The sequence below is a fragment of the Mustela nivalis genome, assembly GCF_964662115.1.
Source record: "Mustela nivalis genome assembly, chromosome: 1".
Classification (NCBI taxonomy): Eukaryota; Metazoa; Chordata; class Mammalia; order Carnivora; family Mustelidae; genus Mustela; species Mustela nivalis.
In genome coordinates, this window is record NC_139020.1 from 133647304 (window position 1) to 133667499 (window position 20196).

At 39.2% G+C, this 20196-nt stretch overlaps 1 protein-coding gene across 4 annotated transcripts in view; it reads left to right on the forward strand.

Annotated features, from left to right (window-relative positions):
- KCNH8 (potassium voltage-gated channel subfamily H member 8) overlaps nt 1-14699 on the forward strand; it is a 373867-nt gene extending 359168 nt beyond the window's left edge. For 2 of the 4 annotated variants that reach the window (XM_082729065.1, XM_082729066.1), the window contains one exon: nt 12304-14693. In XM_082729065.1, coding sequence (XP_082585191.1) covers nt 12304-13008 — 705 coding nt within the window. In that variant the 3' untranslated portion in view covers nt 13009-14693. Of the gene's footprint in view, nt 1-12303 lie in introns of all 4 variants that reach the window. The other 2 variants (XM_082729067.1, XM_082729068.1) reach the window with 2 other exon arrangements.
- The last annotated feature ends 5497 nt before the right edge of the window (nt 14700-20196 follow it).

Below are 20196 nucleotides of genomic sequence, written 5' to 3' on the forward strand. Positions count from 1 at the left end.
ACCTAGACAATAGGAACTGACAATTCCCATTTACTTGTGCCCAATTAGAAATAAACACAATATTATAAATCAATACTAAGTTAGTCAAATATTCTTTTTATGCTTATATGACCATATGATAGGGTAGAATTTGAAATAATCAACTTTTATAAATAATGGTAAAAGAAAGTTTACCCATTATCCTAATGGGCAAATGGGTTCTAAAACAAATATTTAAGCAACCTCAGCTTTGATATTATTTTTTTTTCATAATGTGGTAAAATCATAAAATCTGAAATGAACAGAGGCCACCTATTTTGGCTTATCTCCCAGGAGGGATTTTTATTTCTGAGGTGATCAGTAAGAAGTTATTTTGCCTGAACATTTTCAGTAGTAAGGGGCTCACTATGCCCCCAGAAAAAGCTACACCAGCAGTTCCCAAACCTAGTTGTTGTGCTTTCAGATTATCTAGAATATTATACATGATTATAGATATTTTTATAAACTAATACAAAAAAAAAAATAAATAACATTTCTGTTGGCCCAGCATTGGGTTGACATTGGGTATCTGTACTTTCAGAAGTTCTCAAGGTGTGCCCGATGGCTCAGTCAGTTAAACATCTGCCTTCAGCTCAGGTCATAATCTCAGGGTCCTGGGATTGAGTCATATGTCGGGCTCCCTGCCCAGCAGGGAGTCTGCTTCTCCCTCTCTCTGCTTATGTTCTCTCTCTATGTCTCTCAAATAAATAAAATCTTTTAAAAAATTTTTTAAAATTCTCCAAATGCAGGACACACAGATGGCTTAGTTGGTTAAGCTTCTGATGCTTAATGTTGGCTCAGGTCATGATCTTTGGGTCCTTGTAGCACCATGTTGGGCTTGTGCTCAGCAGGGAGTCTGTTTGAGAATTCTCTCTCTCCGTCTGTCTCCTCCTCCCAGTCATTCTCTCTCTCCCTTTCCATCTCTCCCTCTCTAAAATAAATAAATAAATCTTTAAAAAAAATTTCCACAAATGCTTCTGATAATAGCCAACTCATTCCTCAATTAGTTTAGCTATTAGAAAATTATCCTCTGTATTTAGCTCATATAACTCTTGCAAAAACTTTTATTTATATTTTCTACTTCTGTTCTTGAGTTGCATAGAAAAAGGAACATAAATGGTTGATTTTAATGAAAATATTTTAAATTTTGAAGGTAGTTCATATCTCTCTTCCTTGAAACTTTACTCATATGACATGAAACTTTACTCATATGACATATGACAAACTTTACTCATACAGATCTTTAATGATCATGATTAACTTCATTTGCTGCTGTTCCTTTCTCTTGTTCTAATTTCTTAAGATAACCACAAATGATCTCAGTGTCCTACAGATGACACTTCCAGAACAGACATTATTGTCTATCATGTTAGTTTATGAAAGCACCTGAGGATCTTGTATTTGTTTTCTCTGTTCAGAAAGCTCTTCCTCAATATCTGCTTGGACATCTCTCTTCCTTTTTTCAAGCCTATGTTCAAATGTCAACTTCTCAGTGAGGTCTTCCTTGACCAGTCTTTTAAAACAGAAGTCTCTGATCCCCAAATTTAATTCCAAATATTTTTTCTCTCATAGCCTATCAAACTTCTGTTATGGTACATAGTTTAGTTATCTACTTTTTCACTGTATTTATCCTTTCATTAGGATGTCCGTTGAATGAGGACAAGATTCTTTATCTGCCTTTTTCTTTGCTATGATTGGCATACAGTAGGCACACATTTATGGTGATGAATGTATAAAAATGCTAAATTATGCATTATATATATTTTAGCCATAATACATTAGAACACTGAGTAGAAGAGAAAAATGAAATTCCAGTTTTGAGTTTGAGGAGACACCAGAAATCCCATCATGTGAGCTGCTTCTATCACAGATGAGTAAATTAAGGCTCAGAGATAATCATATATGCAGCAAAAGGTATAGAAAGGCCTAAAATCAAACCTGGATCCCAATTTTCCTTTTATTAGATTAGCTTTTGAAGAAGTCCATCCTTGGTGTGCCCTGAAAAGATTTCCTTCTGAAATATTAGATACCCAAGTTAAGATTTGAATCTTTGGTTCCTTAAATTGCCCATATATACTTAAATGTAATATCGGGTTTAATCATGGACAAATAATTTTAAGATATGATAATTTTAGAAAGGGATTTTCAAAAAATCCTAATAAAATATACTGTATGTTTTCTCAAGGAGAGATATACATTTCCCAAATATGTTTTCCCATATATGTTTCCCACTTATGACTATTCCACATGTTAGCATTTTCAAGTCCAGAAAAGGAAAGAAAGAAAAGAAAAAGAGTACATTCTAAAGCAAATAAAATGATAGGTGGGGAGGAGTCCACTGGTAATACACTGATTTTTTAAAATGTATTTTTAAATCAAATCTGATAACTGGCAACAAAACACTGTTATTACAGCTTTATCCTGAAAGTTTTTTTGAAGGTGCATATTGTAATTTCATATTCTAGTGAAATTACTGGTCTTTAAGAAAAAATATACACTAGGTATCTAGATAAAAAAGGTCTTATATGGGACATGCAAGGGAAAAATCTAGACTGTTGTTAGACTTTTAGACAGCAACATTTTGTGCAAAAGAATGGAGTAACATACAAAATATACGAAATGTAAAGAAAATGTAAACTAAGGATTTTATATCCAGCAGAAATGACCATCAGGTACCAAACTGCTACCATGAAAAAACTCAAGGAAATTGTTCCCATAAACATTTCCTGAAGAATATTCTCAAGAACAAGATTCAGAAAACCAAGATAATTTGAAAGAATTGTGATAGGACAAGTTAATCAGCATTAAATATGTACTTATTTATAGTATCAAGTCTAAATGAAAGTTAAAGAAGAGAAGGTATTAAGTTTTCAAAGACCGTAGTCTCTGACAATGTAAATATGGATGAAACACTGAAAGGGGAGAGGAGAGAAAATTAGACTAGAATATGCCTCCCCCAAATTTTTAAATTATTTTCAGTATTCATAATTTGTAATGGTAGTACTAATATTGATATACTGCAACTGTTGTATGTATAACGGGGGATAAAGCAAATGAGTCATTATTGGATATCCTAACTCTCTCATCTTCTATACCTCAATAACCAGAATTCACAGTGTAAAGGAGATACAAATGTAATATATAAAATGTTAAAACCCTGTAATACTGAAATAGAATTAGTAATATTAATATGAATCTATATTGTCTCTCATGTACATGCATACAATTCCAAGCTCTTTCAACAGAAAAGGTGTATAAACAATGACCAGCCCAATAACAGTCAGTATCTCTATGTATCAATTATGGTCTCAGATATAATTTCCCAATAAAAGAAACAAGAGTGTCTTTAAATAGCTGTTTCACTTCTGGGGACATGAAATACACATAAGTTTAAGATACCTTAGTGTACAAACACTACTAGGATGATGTCAGAAGAGCTCAGGAGCCAGTATAAAGAGTCTTCCACTCACCAAAGATGGGATAATTTTGGTAAGAATAACAAGTACAGTAAGGGTAACAAGAGGCCTGTGTGGCTGTCAGTTAAGCATATGCCTTCAGCTCAGGTCGTGATCCCAGAGTCCTGGGATCGAATTCTGCATCAGTCTTCTTTATCAGCAGGGAACCTGCTTCTCCCTCTGCCTGCCATCCTCCTGCTTGTTGTCCCTCTCTGGCAAATAAATAAAAAAATTTCTTAAATACAATGGTTAAAACACATAAAATAGCTAACAAATGCCCCCAAATGGCAGCATAATAAGCTTCTGAATTTCCTTCCTCCTACAGACACACTGAATGTACATCTATATGCAGAATAATTCCCTCTGAGAGAAACATAAAACAAGGAATGATTTTTTAAAAAGTTGAATAACTGACGTATCAGGTGAATGAGAAAATCCACACATGGAGACTGATTGGAAAGGTTGGGACACATAAAGCAAAAATACCACCCCAGATAAAGTGCCATGCCATCAAGAAGGAACCCCTAAGTCCCAGCATTGGAGAGTTTGGACTTAGTGCCCCCAACTAAGACCCTCAAAGCACTTAGCTCTGAAAGCCAAGTTCACAAATCCTACAGGATCATAGCAAACAAAAGTAAGTCTTAAATGGATGTAAGAACATATTAGATAAAGGGCTAGTATCCAAAATCTATAAAGAACTTATCAAACTCAACACCCAAAGAACAGATAATCCAATGAAGAAATGGACAGAAAAAAATGAACAGACATTTCTCCAAAGAAGACATACAAATGGCCAAAAAGCACATGAAAAAACATTCAACATCACTTAGTATCAAGGAAATACAAATCAAAACCACAATGAGATACCACCTCGCACTACTCAGAATGGCTAAAATTAACAAGTCAGGAAATGACAGGTGTTGGTGAGGATGCAGAGAAAAGGGAGCCCTCCTACACTGTTGGTGGGAATGCAAGCTGGTTCAGCCACTCTGGAAAACAGTATGGAGGTTCTTTAAAAAGTTAAAAATAGAGCTACTCTATGACCCAACAATTGCGCTACCAAGTATTTACCCCAAAGATAAAAATGTAGTGATCTGAAGGGGCACCTGCATCCCAATGTTTATAGCAGCAATGTCCACAATAGCCAAATGATGGTAAGAGCCCAGATGTCCAACAACAGAAGAATGGATAAAGAGTGGTATATGTATACAATGGAATACTACTCCACCATCAAAAAAGAAAAAAAAAAATGAAACCTTGCCATTTGCAACACCATGGATGCAACTAGAGAGTATTATGCTAAGTGAAATAAGCCAATCAGAAAGACAGTTACATGTTCTCACTCTTATGTGGAGTTTAAGAAACCAAACAGAGGCTCATAGCTGAAGGGAGGGGAAATCAGATGGAATCAGAGAAAGAGAGACAAACCATAAAACACTCTTAATCATAGGAAGTGAGGGGATGGACATTAAGGAGGGCACATAATGTAATGAGCACCGGGTATTATATAAAACTGATGAATCACTGAGCTCGGTCTCTGAAACTAATAATACACTATATGCCAATTAATTGAATTTAAATTTTGAAAAGCAAAAAAAAAAAAAAAAAAAATGGGTGTAAGAACATCTCTATCGTTGTATATTCAGGTTCAGCAGAGAGGGATCATGCAGAAATGCTCATCTCCTAGTTTCTCCCTGTAACAGATATAACTGCATCCTGTCCCAGCTGCTACCTTAGAGCCCAGCTCCTAATCCACCTGCACCTAGGTGCTCTCTATGATCCTCCACTTTGGGACACTGACAGATCTTAGGACACCCTCAACTACTGGGAGCCACCAAGAACAAAGACAACAGCTTTGACAATCATGAAGACCCTAAATCTTCAAGATTCCACCAAAATCTGTTAGAACTAATAAGTGAACTCAGTGAAGTTGCAGGATGTATCTATATCAGTTTTATCTATACACTGATAACTGTCAGAAAGAAATTAAGAAAAACAATCCCATTAACAGTAACATCAAGAAGAATAAAATACTTAGGAATAAATTTAACCAAGGAGGTACAAGACTTGTACACCAATAATAACAAAATATTGTTGAAAGAAATTAAAGAAGATCTAAACAAATAAAAAACTCCAACTACAGACTTGCCAAAAGAATTGAAGAAAGCTGTTTAAATTCTCAGCTCTTACTGAAAGACCCGTACATGAGGAGTTAACCAAAGTTAGAGTACTCCCTGAGAGTACAAACTAGCAGCATTGGCATCAACTGGGAGCTTGTTAGAGATGCAGAATCCCACCCTACACCTACTGAATCTGAATATACTTGGTGTCAAGATCCCCAGGTGATTCCTCTATACATTGTCTTGATAAGCGATCTATACAGTTGGTTCTGAGATGAGACAGATTCATGTTTGGCATTCACTAATAGCAGTGAGGATCCCTCAACGAGATAGCAAATTGAATACTAATCAAACTTTGTCACAGAAAGTAGGAAAACAGTTGAAGAAAGCAATCAAAGGGTTGATAAATAATGGATTAAAATAGTACAGCTAAAGTAATAAAGTTGTGTCCGAAGGCCTGAGTTTGCAGAAATTCAGTGAAACCACTGGAGTAATCACTTTCAAGTCTTGTAATTCTTCTCTTATTATAATTGAAAAGGCAACAGATGCACCTGCAAAAGTAAAGCCCTTGGTACTATTCCTGTGTGACCTTGGATAAGCCACTTCACCTCCCAACATTCTAGTCTCTCCAGCTGCAGAACAAGATTTACAACGTTTGTTAGTAATAGGATTGAGATTCTCATTTGGACAAAATTTATGCAAGTGCCAAGTATGATTATTATTTTAGCTGACAGATAAAAAGACTGTCATTTGTGTTTGAATGTGTTGTGAAGCAAAAGACACAAGGATGAAATTATGCCGATCGTCCTTTTTGTTTTGCCTGCTTATGGAGTTTGATTGAACTGGTCTGAATCCTGAATCCCATAATAAATATGCAACATAAGAAAAGATTAAATGAAAGACCATTTAATTACCTGAATCAGAGCTCGTAAAAATGTATATGTGTTTGTGGCAGCGGGGGGAGGATTGGTGTAATTAGTACCCGGAATTTAGGAAAATTGTGTCTAGCAGGAAAATGTATACATGTTTGGCAAAAATTGAGTGACGGGTCAAGAACTCTTCAAGCTAAGAAGATTATATCAACAGATGCATTCCCCATCTGCTCACTGAATGCACAAAAATGGAAATGGCATTTTTTTCCTATCAATTGAAGTTCCAGTTATACTCAGAGGCCATGAATCATACCATGCCAATAGCCAAGATTGAAAAATGTAAAACATGAGTAATAGAAGGCAAGAGTTAGCTACTTTTGATGTGAAATAAAAGGTATTTTCAAAGAGATGTTCTGGTCTGCCTCATGAAGCTCACACTGCTGTTCCTAAAAGGCATGATGCAAAGACACACCAGAACAGCAAATCTGTGTTTACACCAAAAGGCACACAATCTAACTATAAAAACTGGCAGTGCACAGTCTTATTGGGACACTAGGGCACAAGCACCACAGATGGATTTTTCTCAACTATGTAATAACACAGTGGTTTGTAAATCTCCCATTTTGAAGTAATGGGGGTATCCATGAGACATTGAGATGATATAAAACATTCTTCCCTGCTAGGGCTATAGTGATAATTACTTCTGTGTCTTGCAGTGCTATTTGTGGGAGATTGGTAAAAGTTTCTTAAGTTCAAATGAAAACACCAGAAACTCATATTAAGAAATAAACCATCCACCTTATTATTCATTAAATTACCATGTATCAACGAAGATTTATAAATGGCAGGATTTATGCAGGGCCATTATAAAGGACAATAAAGACAGTCATACCTGTCCCCAGCAAACCCCACATTGGTCCTTACTCAAATGTGACCAACAGCAAGCTGCACATTGTTGTATTTTGGCTCACGCATCTTTTATAGAGAATTCTCAATCCATCTGACTGCAATTACTTGAACTTTAGAATGGAAATGCAGGATCTTAATCAACATTTTTCAACGACTCTGGTTATTGCTGTTACTATTTGTTACTTCAAAGATCTATGCAAGGTGATGCTAAAACTCTGTTTCTCCCAAATTAATTATGTAAAACCATTAACAGCATTGTTTGTCTTCCCATGCCAAGGCTGAAAAGGAGTTCTATAGATAACTGGCTTTTATTGTCTTTGGGCTAAATGTTTCCTGGTATTCCAGTATTCCCTATGGTGAGGAAGTTTTCAACTGAGCTGTGTTGCATTACCAAATGCAGATAGATACTGAGATCCTGACAAAGTATCAGTTGTATGGGAACGAGACTTGAACATCCTTAAACTATTTGATCCTCACAACAAAGCATCTGTGGGCATATGCTTAAGAGGAGGGTGAGAAGTAGCATCACATCAGTGAAGCAAATTAAACATCAGAGGAGAAAACCAGATGCTCTGGAAATGTAGGCAACAATGACTATTTGTAAGCCAGTGGAAGTTCTGAGAAAACCTGGATATAGCCAACATAGAAAAATTGTGGCAATTAGTAACTTCCTCCTTAGAGGTATGGAAAGACCAGAGTGTGGACTATCATGGATCACTGACGGGTCCCTTGTTGCCTGGATTTTTCTATTCATGACAGAGGGTGCTGCTCAACAAGACCGAATGCACTACCCCTAAACCTGCTAAACAGATTTGTGTGGTAAAATACATGTTACTGGGAAAACAGAGGAGGGAAGGATCTTTAGATGCTCCGAAGTTTTGGATAGAATACTGAACCACTTGGAAGCACAGATGGTGTTTTCAACACTTCTTCTTTCTAGCAGTTGGGACTTTGGAAAGGATAGAGAAATCTTGGATGTGAACAACTGGCTCTGCAGATGGTGATGGTGAACTGGTTTGGCCAACAGTCTTAAATCCCAGACTGATGGGTTCCTATTCACAGAAGAATTAGGAGAAGGAAGTGGAAGGAGAGGAAATATGGATAAAGGAAACATAACTTGACACACAAGGGAGAGAAAAATGTGTATTAAGTTACGGCTTATTTATCTATTTTCTCTTTATAAGTAGAAATAATCAGAAGGCCACATCTAAAACAGCCAGCTTGGGTAGCAGCCAGGGATGCAAAAAGGTTTACCAAATTTCAACTGATAAGACAACTCTGAATAACTTAATTCTGTTTGTCACTTAGCACTCAGAATATAGTCATGAGATATGGGAGTCAGTAAATAAGCGCCACTAAACACTGAAGGGGGGACGCCTGGATAGCTCAGTTGGTTAAGCATCTGACTCTTGATCAGGTTTTGATCTGAGGGTCAGAAAGGAAAGGAATGGACAGGACAGGACAGGAAAGGAAAGGGAAAAACACGAGATGGAGCTTGTGATAATATTGATAATTATGATGTAGTGTTCCATAATTCATTAACTAAGTATAACACCCAGTGTTCATCATAGTACAGTTGTGTCTTCTAATATGAGTAACAGAGGACATTTAAAGAATACGATTAGGTGTTGAGGTAAGTGGGAGAACTTTGGTTCATTTGATGTGAATTTTTGTTTGTTTTTACTGATCTATTTCTGTAGTATTCTGATTTTAAGTTGTATTTTGAAGGTATATCTCCTTAAATGGATGGAGCCTTGTTCACAAAGTAGCCCCAACAACCTTTTTTTAGCAAATGCACTTCTTCTTAGCATGCTATAAAAAAGTATTAAGCCTCACCACCCTTGGAAAGTAGAGACTGCATTCTTGGCTTTCCACATTTGATTAAGAAGAAGGTCTAACGTGTTTTAGAATGAATTTGTTAGCAACCCCAGCAGAAAGCAGTAAGCAAAAGTGAGGTACTCTCTGTGGCAGTATGTTGTCCCCTTCAGTGTCACCAGACTATCCACCTCCAGGAGATGCCATCTTTCCTTGTGACAGTTGCCTTTGTCCTTGTGAAGGGAAACATCCTGTACCCACAGGGATTAATTCTCTCATGTAACTTTAATAAGGTGCTGGGGTGTGTCCTCAATGACCCAGTGACAGCATTCTTCCCTGATACACATTGATCATTACCCTTCAGAGCTAAAGAAAGTTCTATTTCCTTGGATTCTTTGCTGCTTTTAGTTCAAACTAATACAGTGATTTTGTTTTCTGGAAATGTTAATGCTTGTTTACATTCCGGGAGCCAGTCATGACTCTGGATTCCCATTTAAAGTTCCTAACCTCAAAGTTGTGATAAGTGTGCAGTGAAAGTTTGATGTCAAGGATGTGGCCGTCAAAAGGTATTTCACCCAAGGAAAAATATTTGTTTATTTGAAACAATAGCTCATCAGAAATATGCATGTTGATATATTGTCTGACTCCAAACTCCCCCTTGCTGCACACTGTTTTTGTTGTTTTATTTGTATAATTTGACATGAGGAGATTTTGCTGTGCTTCACTGGTTTCTGACTTCGAGATGATGGTATTTACTTACTGGATGTTGAATTAACGTTTCAGATAGATTTTACACATGAAGGTACTTTTTTGTATCACCTGGGATCTTCACAAATTCTGTCCACATTAGCAAAACTCTATCAACTCTTAAGCAATATCGCCTTTCCTGTGTGATAATATACTATAACAGAAAGAGCACCAAACTTAGAAGGCCTGATTTCTAGGCCAAAGACTGTCCTTCATGAAAGATGGGACCTTAAAAAAGTAATTTAACCTCAGGATCATAGTGTCCCATTTTACAGGTGGGGAAATAATAATATGTCCCTGCCTATCTTAGCACTGTTTATAGATCCAATAGGAAAAAAAGGGTACCTGAAAGCATATTGTGTTATAAATGTACTCAAACATTTAATAACATAATTGTTGATATGCCTAAAATGCAAATGGTTCTTCAAAGATTGTATCTTTATTCAATCCTAATTAAAGGCCTGTTGAAAGTGTTTTACTGGGAGCTAATGTAATTTTGTAAAATGTCCTGGGATGTAAAATGTACTGAGAGCTAATGTGAATTTGATACAGGAATGAAGCTTAGACAGTCCACAGAAACGGGTGGTCGGTATATCCCTTCAAACATCTCATTCAGTGTCAGCCTTCTCTTCTGAAATTCTGATAGAAGAGCTAATCAATTCAAGGGGGAGCCTGTAGGCAAATGTCTAGAGCGCCAAGATCCAGACCCTGATTTAAGTATGAGCCATGCACTGTGAAATCGAGGCTTGGCAGGTCATGAAATGAGACAACCTGCAGTGAAAATTTCAAAACACATAGCATCTTTCTCAGACTCACTATTTTGCCTCTTCAATGCGAGGCTCAGAGGTATCTTTTCATCACCCGAAGTTTCAGATCTGCTGAAAAGCCTGGACAAGCGTTCAGTTGAGTCCCTTGAGTTCCATGCGAGCAGCAAAGCAGAAATGCTTTTGGCCTGGCAGTTTCAAGGCAGGTGTTACCAGTGGGTTGCCTGAACCATGGAAAAACCTCCTTCTGGCCTTTTTTAAATGCCCGGTTCCAGCGGCACGACTTCCTGGTGGGCCTGCCAGGGAGAATTAGTCTCAGAACACACTCAACAGGAAGTGGACTGAATTAAGCTGCTGGAGGAATTAGGAATGTGTATGTCATTGTTGAAAAAGTTTGCCCAAAACAGCAATCTTGGATCTGGCGTCACTGAAATTGAACTGCCTTTTGTTTTGTTTTGTTTTTTGAGGCTAATCAAGAGGTTCCGCTGCTTATATTGGAGTTTTTTGATTCATGATAGTAAACTCAAGTCATAGCAGGTCCTTTATAAAATACAGTCTTACAGCAGTTGAAGGCGAAGTATTACAACATCGTCTTAGTGTTCCAAATCTCACCGAAGATTAGAAGATAACCTGTTCAAGTCCTGCCTTCTGAAATACAGGGTTTCCTCACTTTGAAGAATATAAACCCTCCAGAAAAGCTAGATTCAATCTTCTGGTGGTCTTCCTGGTTTAAGAAAGTGATGTGGTTGGTAAGAAAACAAATCCGCTGGCAAATTTTATTATTGGTTTTAAGTGTAAAATGAATAATGAAAACTCTTCAGTGGTTCTTAGGTATTTGAGAGTTGTGTTTACTTAGAAAATCTCACAGAAGCTAAATGACTTGCCTAGAAAAGTGAAGAAAACACATACCACACAATTTGGGTTGAAATTCCATAAGGTTCCAGATTCACCGATCAACTACAGCACCCCCAGGCTCCCCACTGTGCTGATCTGCACCTACTTGTTTGGCAGGTTTCTCTTATTTTGCTATTTTCCCTCTTTCTGCAAACTCGCTTTCTCACAAACCTGGTATGGGTTCTTGCTTACCGCCTTCATCACCCCTGAAGGCCAGTTTGTCCCTGACCCTACGGTAAGCATGGATCTTGGCCAGAAATGACAGAAGTGAGAGCTATCATTTACTATCAGCTGCGGGCAGATGGCCTGCTGAGTGCTTTATATACAATACCCACCACTCTATACTGGTTTTTGAGGTGTCCAGAATGATTTGTGTGCATCACTGTGTAACCCGCTAACTCAGGGGAAGTAAAAGATACTGCCTGTATTTAAATGATACAAGAGATAGTTGACCCCTGTCTCTTAATTTTATTCAAGAACCTGAGAGTCACTGATTAAGAGTGCCAGACTATGAATGTCTCTCTAGGTTCCCTCAGAATAAGGATGGCTTCGATCGGGTGCCAACTTTTCCATTCACCCCTTGGATTTGGCTGGGGTTGGAGGGGAAGCAGCCTTTCCACCCTTCTTATTGAGAAATCTCGTTTCCCTGCTCTGAAATCACTACCACACAACTCTGACCCTTGCCTTCTGCTTTGCTTTATCCACACAGGTAACGACATTGACTCAGGAGGTCTCTCAGTTAGGTAAAGACATGAGGAATGTGATGCATCTTCTAGAAAACGTTCTGTCACCCCAGCAGCCATCGCGGTTCTGCTCTCTGCATACCACATCTGTGTGTCCCTCCGGGGACAGCTTACAGACCAGGATGACCTGGAGTACTCACCAACCTTGCCTACACTTGCAAGCTGGTGGAGCCGCTTACACTCAAGCACAACTCTGTCATGGTAATGTCACCTCAGACATTTGGAGTGTGGATCCCTCCTCCGTGGGGAGCAGCCCCCAGCGAACTGGAGCTCACGAGCAAAATCCAGCAGACGGTGACCTTTATCACTCTCCAAGCCTTGGTTATTCACCTGCCCACTACCAGGTTGTCCAAGAAGGCCACCTGCAATTTTTAAGGTGCATCTCTCCACATTCGGATTCTACACTCACACCCCTGCAGTCCATTTCGGCGACTCTCTCGTCCTCAGTCTGCTCCTCCTCGGAAACGTCTTTGCACCTGGTTCTCCCAAGCAGGTCAGAGGAGGGCAGCTTCAGCCAGGGAGCCACAAGTTCCTTCAGTCTGGAAAACTTGCCAGGATCTTGGGACAGGGAAGGTGCGGCGCCGGTCTCTGCAGAACCCTTGGAGAACTTTCCCCTGGAAATCGTCACAAGCACAACAGAAACGAAAGATAATAAAGCCATAAACGTATGATATTCGCGCACGTGCTGCAGCTGCCCGTTTTAGACCCACCACTGCATGACGGCTTTCATTTGCCTTTTTTGCCTCGGGCAGGTGTGAAGACTGAGCAGAGCTGGGAGTCCTGCCGGAGAGTGCTTGAGGAGCCAGCCAAAGGCAGAACCACGTCCATACTGTAGCAAACACTTGCTAGATCCTTAGAAACATAGCAGAAACAGTTTCCCATACAGGTATTCCCTTACCGGTCTGTTTGACAGACTTTTTAAAAGTCCAAAGACCCTGAGGGTCTGAGCAGCTAGAAGTCCCAGACAAAGAATTTGTGGATTCGTTTTGTCCTAGGTGACTTTTGTGAAGTGCAGCAAAGGTTTTTCCTGAGTGCCTGCTTGTCATTCCTGAACAATATCCATAGCGCTGTTGGCCTCGGGAGTGCACAGCTCCTGCTGATCTATTTTTCTTTTTGTGAAGGCAAAGGGACAATTATCACTGCATGTCATCTCCTAGACAATCAGTCAAATAGAGCTGGTGGCCAGTGGTTAGCTATTGCACGTTATTTGCCATGTAAATGAACATGTCTTTATTTATCGGAAAAAAAAAAAAAGAGAGGCTATTTTTATATCCTTGGTATGAAATATGTATTTAAACTATTTAAAATATTTATAAAGAAATGAATGTTTTCTTTTCATTTTGGTAAAAAAGAAAAAGCTTGCCGTTTTAACAAGAAATGCACTACTGTTATGTATAGTAGATCAAAAGTTATTTATTATTAAGAGGATGTAGTTTCAAAAGGAATCCCCCTTTTATCTGCATGCAGTTTGCAACCAATGTATCCTTGTGCTTCTGGATTACAAAAGAAGCGTGAGGTCATATTTTATTAATGAAATAAGAACACGGACCCAGTGTCAGGTATGTGGGCCCCGGTGTGGTGGTAGGGAGAGCTTCACCTAGTTAGGCTCTGCTGACTCACGCCAACGACCTGAATGAAGGCTTTCCCCACTGAGCTAGCATAAATATCTCTCCTCCAGGCATCACACTCTGTTGTTCAGGAGCCCAAAACTTGTCTGTGGGATATGAGAGCACAACTACTTTAAGCCATTTTGACCTCAAGATGAGGGAGAGAACCTTGGCTATATCCTTCCCATGTGCTACTCTTGCATGAGAGGTTGTAGACCAGTGCAAATTCCAAAATGGAGCCAAGACTTCTGAGAAATGACTTGTGAGAGTGAGGCCAGCTTACACTGGATCAGCATTTTCATTTTTTTTCTGTAAAGCCTCAACAGTGCTGTAAGTTATGCGGCGCAGGTGTTTTCATTCTCATTTTGCAAAGAGATAAAAAGCCCCAGAGATTACACAGCTTGGATGTCGGAGATGGTCTAGAACCTATAATGTCCCCTGCTTCTCAGCCAACATGCAAACTCAGATGGTGGCTTGGTAATGAGTTAATTACCCTTCGCTCAACTTTTATTTGATGTTTAAGAACATTTAGGGCCAACTCATCCCAGACATTCATAGAAAACATCACATTTACATTTTGGTGTCCCCCTGTTCTTATTTCACATCAAAAAGAATAAACAATCTGAGAATTGTATCATTAAAAACATCTAAACAAACCAAAACCTCTGATGTGTGAATCTTGTACCCTAAAACTGGCTAGAGCAGCAGAAAGAAATCTGTAAGAAAAAAGGGAAGAGTAGATGTTTATCAGGCAAGTTACTCAAGACAATGTGTTGGGCTTCACCTCTAAAATTCAATCCCTCTTTACCTATGCGAATGGGAAAATTGAGGCAAAGGCAACTTTCTACATTTAGTGCATTTGTGTTCGTATTCATTCTCCCTTTTGCTCCTCTTGACCTGTTTAATCATTTTTAATACCATTCAAAAAGAACTAATTGGTGTTAGTGTGTGAATATTCTGGCAGACTAGTCCTACTATTACTGATGCTAACAATAATGACTGACATTGTTTTTTGAGTAGTGACTATGTACCAGCAGATATTTCTAAATTAACACATATTACATATCTTCATATAATTGTCAAACAATGCTAAAAGTGACTTACTATTATCCCCATTTTGTAAATGAATTTAATTGGGCCACGGACTTTTTTTAACTTGCCCAGTCACACTGGTTTAAATAATAAATCCAACATCCCCATGGCCACTCTGGGTACCCTTCCGTTCATGTCCAAAGCTATTCTTGTCTTTTAAAATTTTACTAGTAATCACTTCCTTTTGAAACCTGTGAATAGAATAAATTATTTGGGTTTTTTTAAGGAAGCATACACATGGGACAAATTAGTAAAACTGTGAGGATGTGAGGAAGCCCCAGTGAAATGCCCAGAAACATGCCCATACTTTTCCAGCCAGTCCCCCCTTCTGTGTGTTGTGATACTACTCCAGGAAATGAGAATTTCAAGCTTTTCTAGATGCTTGATTTTCTAAACAATTATTGTGGTGTAAGTAGCAGAAGCCCTTGTCTTCTTATGAGGGATGCCTGTTTGGACCTCTGCATTCTCCTCACCTACCCACTCTGCTAAAGAAGCAAAACAGGGATCCAAAGGGAAAAAAAGCACTTATTTGCTGGTCAAGTATATTTTCCTAAAAACAAGATTGGGGACTAAAGTCTTCTGTGTAGCTCTAATTAAGAGAGTCAGACAGACAGATTAACAGAATGTTATTTTATTTCAATGTAAGAAATTTCTGGCAATGAAAGCACTTACAAATAGAGTTTATTACCTTAAGAGGTGGTAAAATCACCAGCAAAGTGTCCTTTCAGAGGTTATATAACCACATGACAGGATTATTGTTTCCAGAAGGGCTTGGTATTAGGTCTGAGGTTAGCAGCATACCTGCATCAGAATCAAATGGGGTACTTGTTTAAACTTAAGATCTGGCTTCAGCCGAGTGCCTTTGGGTGGGGCCTAGAAATCTCCTACTTAGTAAACTCCCTGGGTGATTTATATATACTAAATACTGGGAAATATTGGACTGGAATCTATGGTAGTACAAGACTGAGTCCTAGCTAATTTAGACATAGGTGGACTGACATCTACATTCTGTTAAATATAAGCCTGAGTCCATAATTGTATGAGAGAGACCTGTTCAACCCCTATATCAATAGTTTCAAACTTTCATTCAAATGAATATTTCCAGGGGGTCTTAATAAAATAGAGATTTTAGGGACCTGATCTTTCAGATATGGACTGGGTGCCAAGTGATTCTGATAGAGACATTCCAGGGAACAAACTCCAGAAACATTACCCCAAGCCATGTAATCATCCCTTAGATAATGAGGAGTTAGTTCCGTGGGAGGCAGACCAACTAGAATCAAGCTAATTGAAACGGACAATTACGTACCATTTCCATAGCATTCCTAGTACCTCAATGATTTTTTTTTTTTTCATGAAAATAATGGATCACGTTCTTCAAGAGCACTTTGAACATTCATTCATTGCTTCAACTAGTAATGACTGAGTGTCTACTATGTGTTACGTACTGGTACTTCTTGATTTGTTGGAGGTCTTTGTTCTCCTGTTTTATTTGGGTTTTCTAGTAGGAAGAAAAAAGTAAAAATGCCTTTTCAAGCCTTATAAGTTGGTCCTGGTTCTTCCTGGATAGGAGGAATCATATTTGGATGTGAAGCAAGCTAACTGGTTGGTTAGAAAGTGACAATTGCTTTGGATGGCCCCTGTGTGAAATGGAACTGTTCGTGTCAAGATTATGATTTTATTCAGAGCAATGAAAATAGCTTGTTCCAAATAGTTCTCGCTATGGCTGCTGCTTCGCCCTTAGAAGACATCACCTTTACTACAGAATTCTGTAATGCTCCTTAGACTACCATCACCACTGAAAACAGAGACTCAGAACCTGAACAATTTCAATGAAAGACTGTTCCAAACGGCTTCTCCTTTGCCTACTTCTTCAGTTTATCCAAAGGCACACACTCCAAATAAATACAATGTTGAGAAAGGGGCAGGAGTTTTGGGGGGACACAAATGAGTGTTTGCCTCCAACCATTCTCCTGACCTCTGTCACCTCAGACAAGTCATTTAACACTTCTGAGCCCCCATTTCTTCATCTAAAAATCAAATATTAAAATATATCTAATTTGCAGAGTCCCTGTGAAGAGTCAGTGAAGTAATTTATGTGAAAGCACACTGCCTGACATATAGTGAATGCTAAGCAAATGTCACTTGGTCTCCCCTGGTCCTCCTGCTTCCTCCTCTCCTCTCCCTCCCTCTTCCCTTCCTCATTCCTCCACCCTCTTTTCCCCACCTCTTCTTCCCCAGCTTCCTTCCCAGCACTCCCTTTTTCTCCATTCTCCCCTCCGCTCACATCTCTATTCCCCACCCCTTCCCTTCTCTCTCCTCCCTCCTTCTTCCCCTCCCCTGAGAGACCCAGGCTAACTTCTGAAAAGTGAGCCCCCTTTGACATTTTCTTAACTGAGGCCATCATCTAGCTTTTACACAGTGTCACCTGCAAGCTATTCCTTACAGTATTACCAATCAAGACAACATTTATCTTTAAAAAAGGTACGGGGGAAGCACTAGGAAAAACATATGCCATCTTTGCTCCTAGCCATCTTACCCCCAACCTGTGTGGCTTCTGATCTCTATGCAAATTTTAGTAATCAAAACCTTATCTTAAACTCTTTACAATTACAGAAAGATCCAGGGAATTTTTTGACTAACATGAACATGTTTCCTAAACATGTATCTTTTTTTTCTCCCATAAATTTCTCTACAGAAATTTGCTGTTGCCTCAGAAGTCAGATATATATATGTCACGCCCACTACTCTGGGACACAGAGGACCTGAGCACTGTCAGCCAAAAGCCTCAGAACGTTCCCTGTGGCAAGGGGCCTTGCCCTGTTGCCCATAGCTCCTCTAGCTGGAAGCAGAGATGAGGAAATGTCTGCCACTTCACACGGATCCCTTCAAAGGTTCCCCTTGTTATCCCATAGAGAGAGTAGGTCCCACCAGAGGGAATAAGGTAAATGTCACTCCCTGCAACTTGTGTCCTGAAAGAATCTGTTCCCTAGGTTGTGAAATTCGACAGAGTCCTGAATAAAAGAGCTCACAAAAGACAGGAGGACAGCCCAGTGAGGCAGAGACCAGCACATCTGCACCTATTGTTCAAGGGAATTAAATAAAATGTATATTCTAGAAAAAAATAGCTGGGTGGGCAAGATGCTTCCTATGGACAAAACTATGCCTCCTCAGACTGTTTCCTTCTGCCTTAGTTTTCCCCCCTATGGAGATAAGAAGCTGGGAATTGGGTAGAATTTAATAATGAATTTGAGGCTCTGTTTTAGGTTGGCTTTCTTTCCTTTCTTTCTTTCTTTCTTTTTTTTTTTTTTTTGTCTTTGTTTTATTCAGATGGCTTGATAAAAATAGAAGATATATATATGTGAGTGATATATTTGAGTACAACAGAGAATAAAATGGGAGGAAGTGAACTTAAAAGTGTGTCCATGTTGCTTGTTTTTGTAAGAAACCACTATACTAACCTGAAGGGACCCTTCTTACTTAAGAATTCCCTCTGGGGTAAAGAATGAGTACTCTATCCCTTTGGTACTCTTGCTTTCAGTGGTAAATTTTCTACCAACATTAAGGCTCCTGAACTCCAGCTGGCAGTTCATTCTTCACTATGGTTTATTTGTCCTGAGGGAGAATTATTTCTGAACTCAGCACAGAGGTCAGCATTAACTGCTGCTGAGGAAGGGGCTCAAACTCAGCGGCAGCTCCCAAGGAACGCAGTACCCTCTAAGCGCTGCAGCTACATGGCTAACACTCTCAGATATCTTTGGGGTCCCTTGTTGTGATTGGCAGTGATGTTCAGGAGCCCCCAGCTTGAAAGGCAGATTTCTGAAAGTTGCCATGGCAACCCATTGCCTAAAAAATGAGTCCTGAGAGTCCCTGCTCTAGTCAGGACCGGCAGAACAAAATCCAATTGTCATCTCCAGCTTCTAGTACCTGAAAATATTTGAGCCCTAGACCTGAATCATTTAGTACATCTCTAGTTAACTCACAGAAAAACCATACCCACAGAAAAGAGCAGTAGTTCTGATTCTTGGTTCTCAAAGTATGGTCCCTGGAGCAGCAGCTTCATCTAGGAGCTTGTTAAAAATGCAAAATCTTGCTAATTTTGGCCATTCTAAGAGGTACCACCTTACACCAGTTAGAATGGCCAAAATTAGCAAGACAATAAACAACATGTGTTGGAGAGGATGTGGAGAAAGGGGAACCCTCTTCCACTGTTGATGGGAATGCAAGTTGGTGCAGCCACTTTGGAAAACAGTATGGAGATTCCTCTAGAAATTAAAAATAGAGCTTCCTTATGATCCTGCAATTGCACTACTGGGTATTTATTTACCCCAAAGATACAGATGTAGTGAAAAGAAGGGCCATCTGTACCCCCAATGTTTATAGCAGCAATGGCCACGGTCGCCAAACTGTGGAAAGAACCAAGATGTCCTTCAACGGACGAATGGATAAGGAAGATGTGGTCCATATACACTATGGAGTATTATGCCTCCATCAGAAAGGATGAATACCCAACTTTTGTAGCAACATGGACCGGACTGGAAGAGATTATGCTGAGTGAAATAAGTCAAGCAGAGAGAGTCAATTTTCATATGGTTTCACTTATTTGTGGAGCATAACAGACAGCATGGAGGACAAGGGGAGATGGAGAGGAGAAGGGAGTTGAGGGAAATTGGAAGGGGAGGTGAACCATGAGAGACTATGGACTCTGAAAAACAATCTGAGGGGTTTGAAGGGGCGGGGGTGGGTGGGAGGTTGGGGGAGCCAGGTGGAGGGTATTAAGGAGGGCACGGATTTCATGGAGCACTGGGTGTGGTACAAAAACAATGAATTCTGTTATGCTGAAAAGAAATTTTTTTAAAAATGCAAAATCTTAGACCCTATCCCAGAGCTACCAAATCTTGAGTCTGCATTTTATCAAGATTCTCAGGTGTACGCATTACGATTTTATAGAAACACTTGGACAGACATTTGTTCCTGACTCACTTCCCATTAGAATCACCAGGGAAGCTTTCATAAACCAGATTCCTGGTCTTGACCTCAAAAATTCCAATTTATTTTGAGAGGGACCCAAGTACCAATAATGTTTAAGACTCTCCATGTAACTCTAATATGCACCCAGGGTTAAAAAAACAAACAAACAAAAAAAAAAAAAACACTACC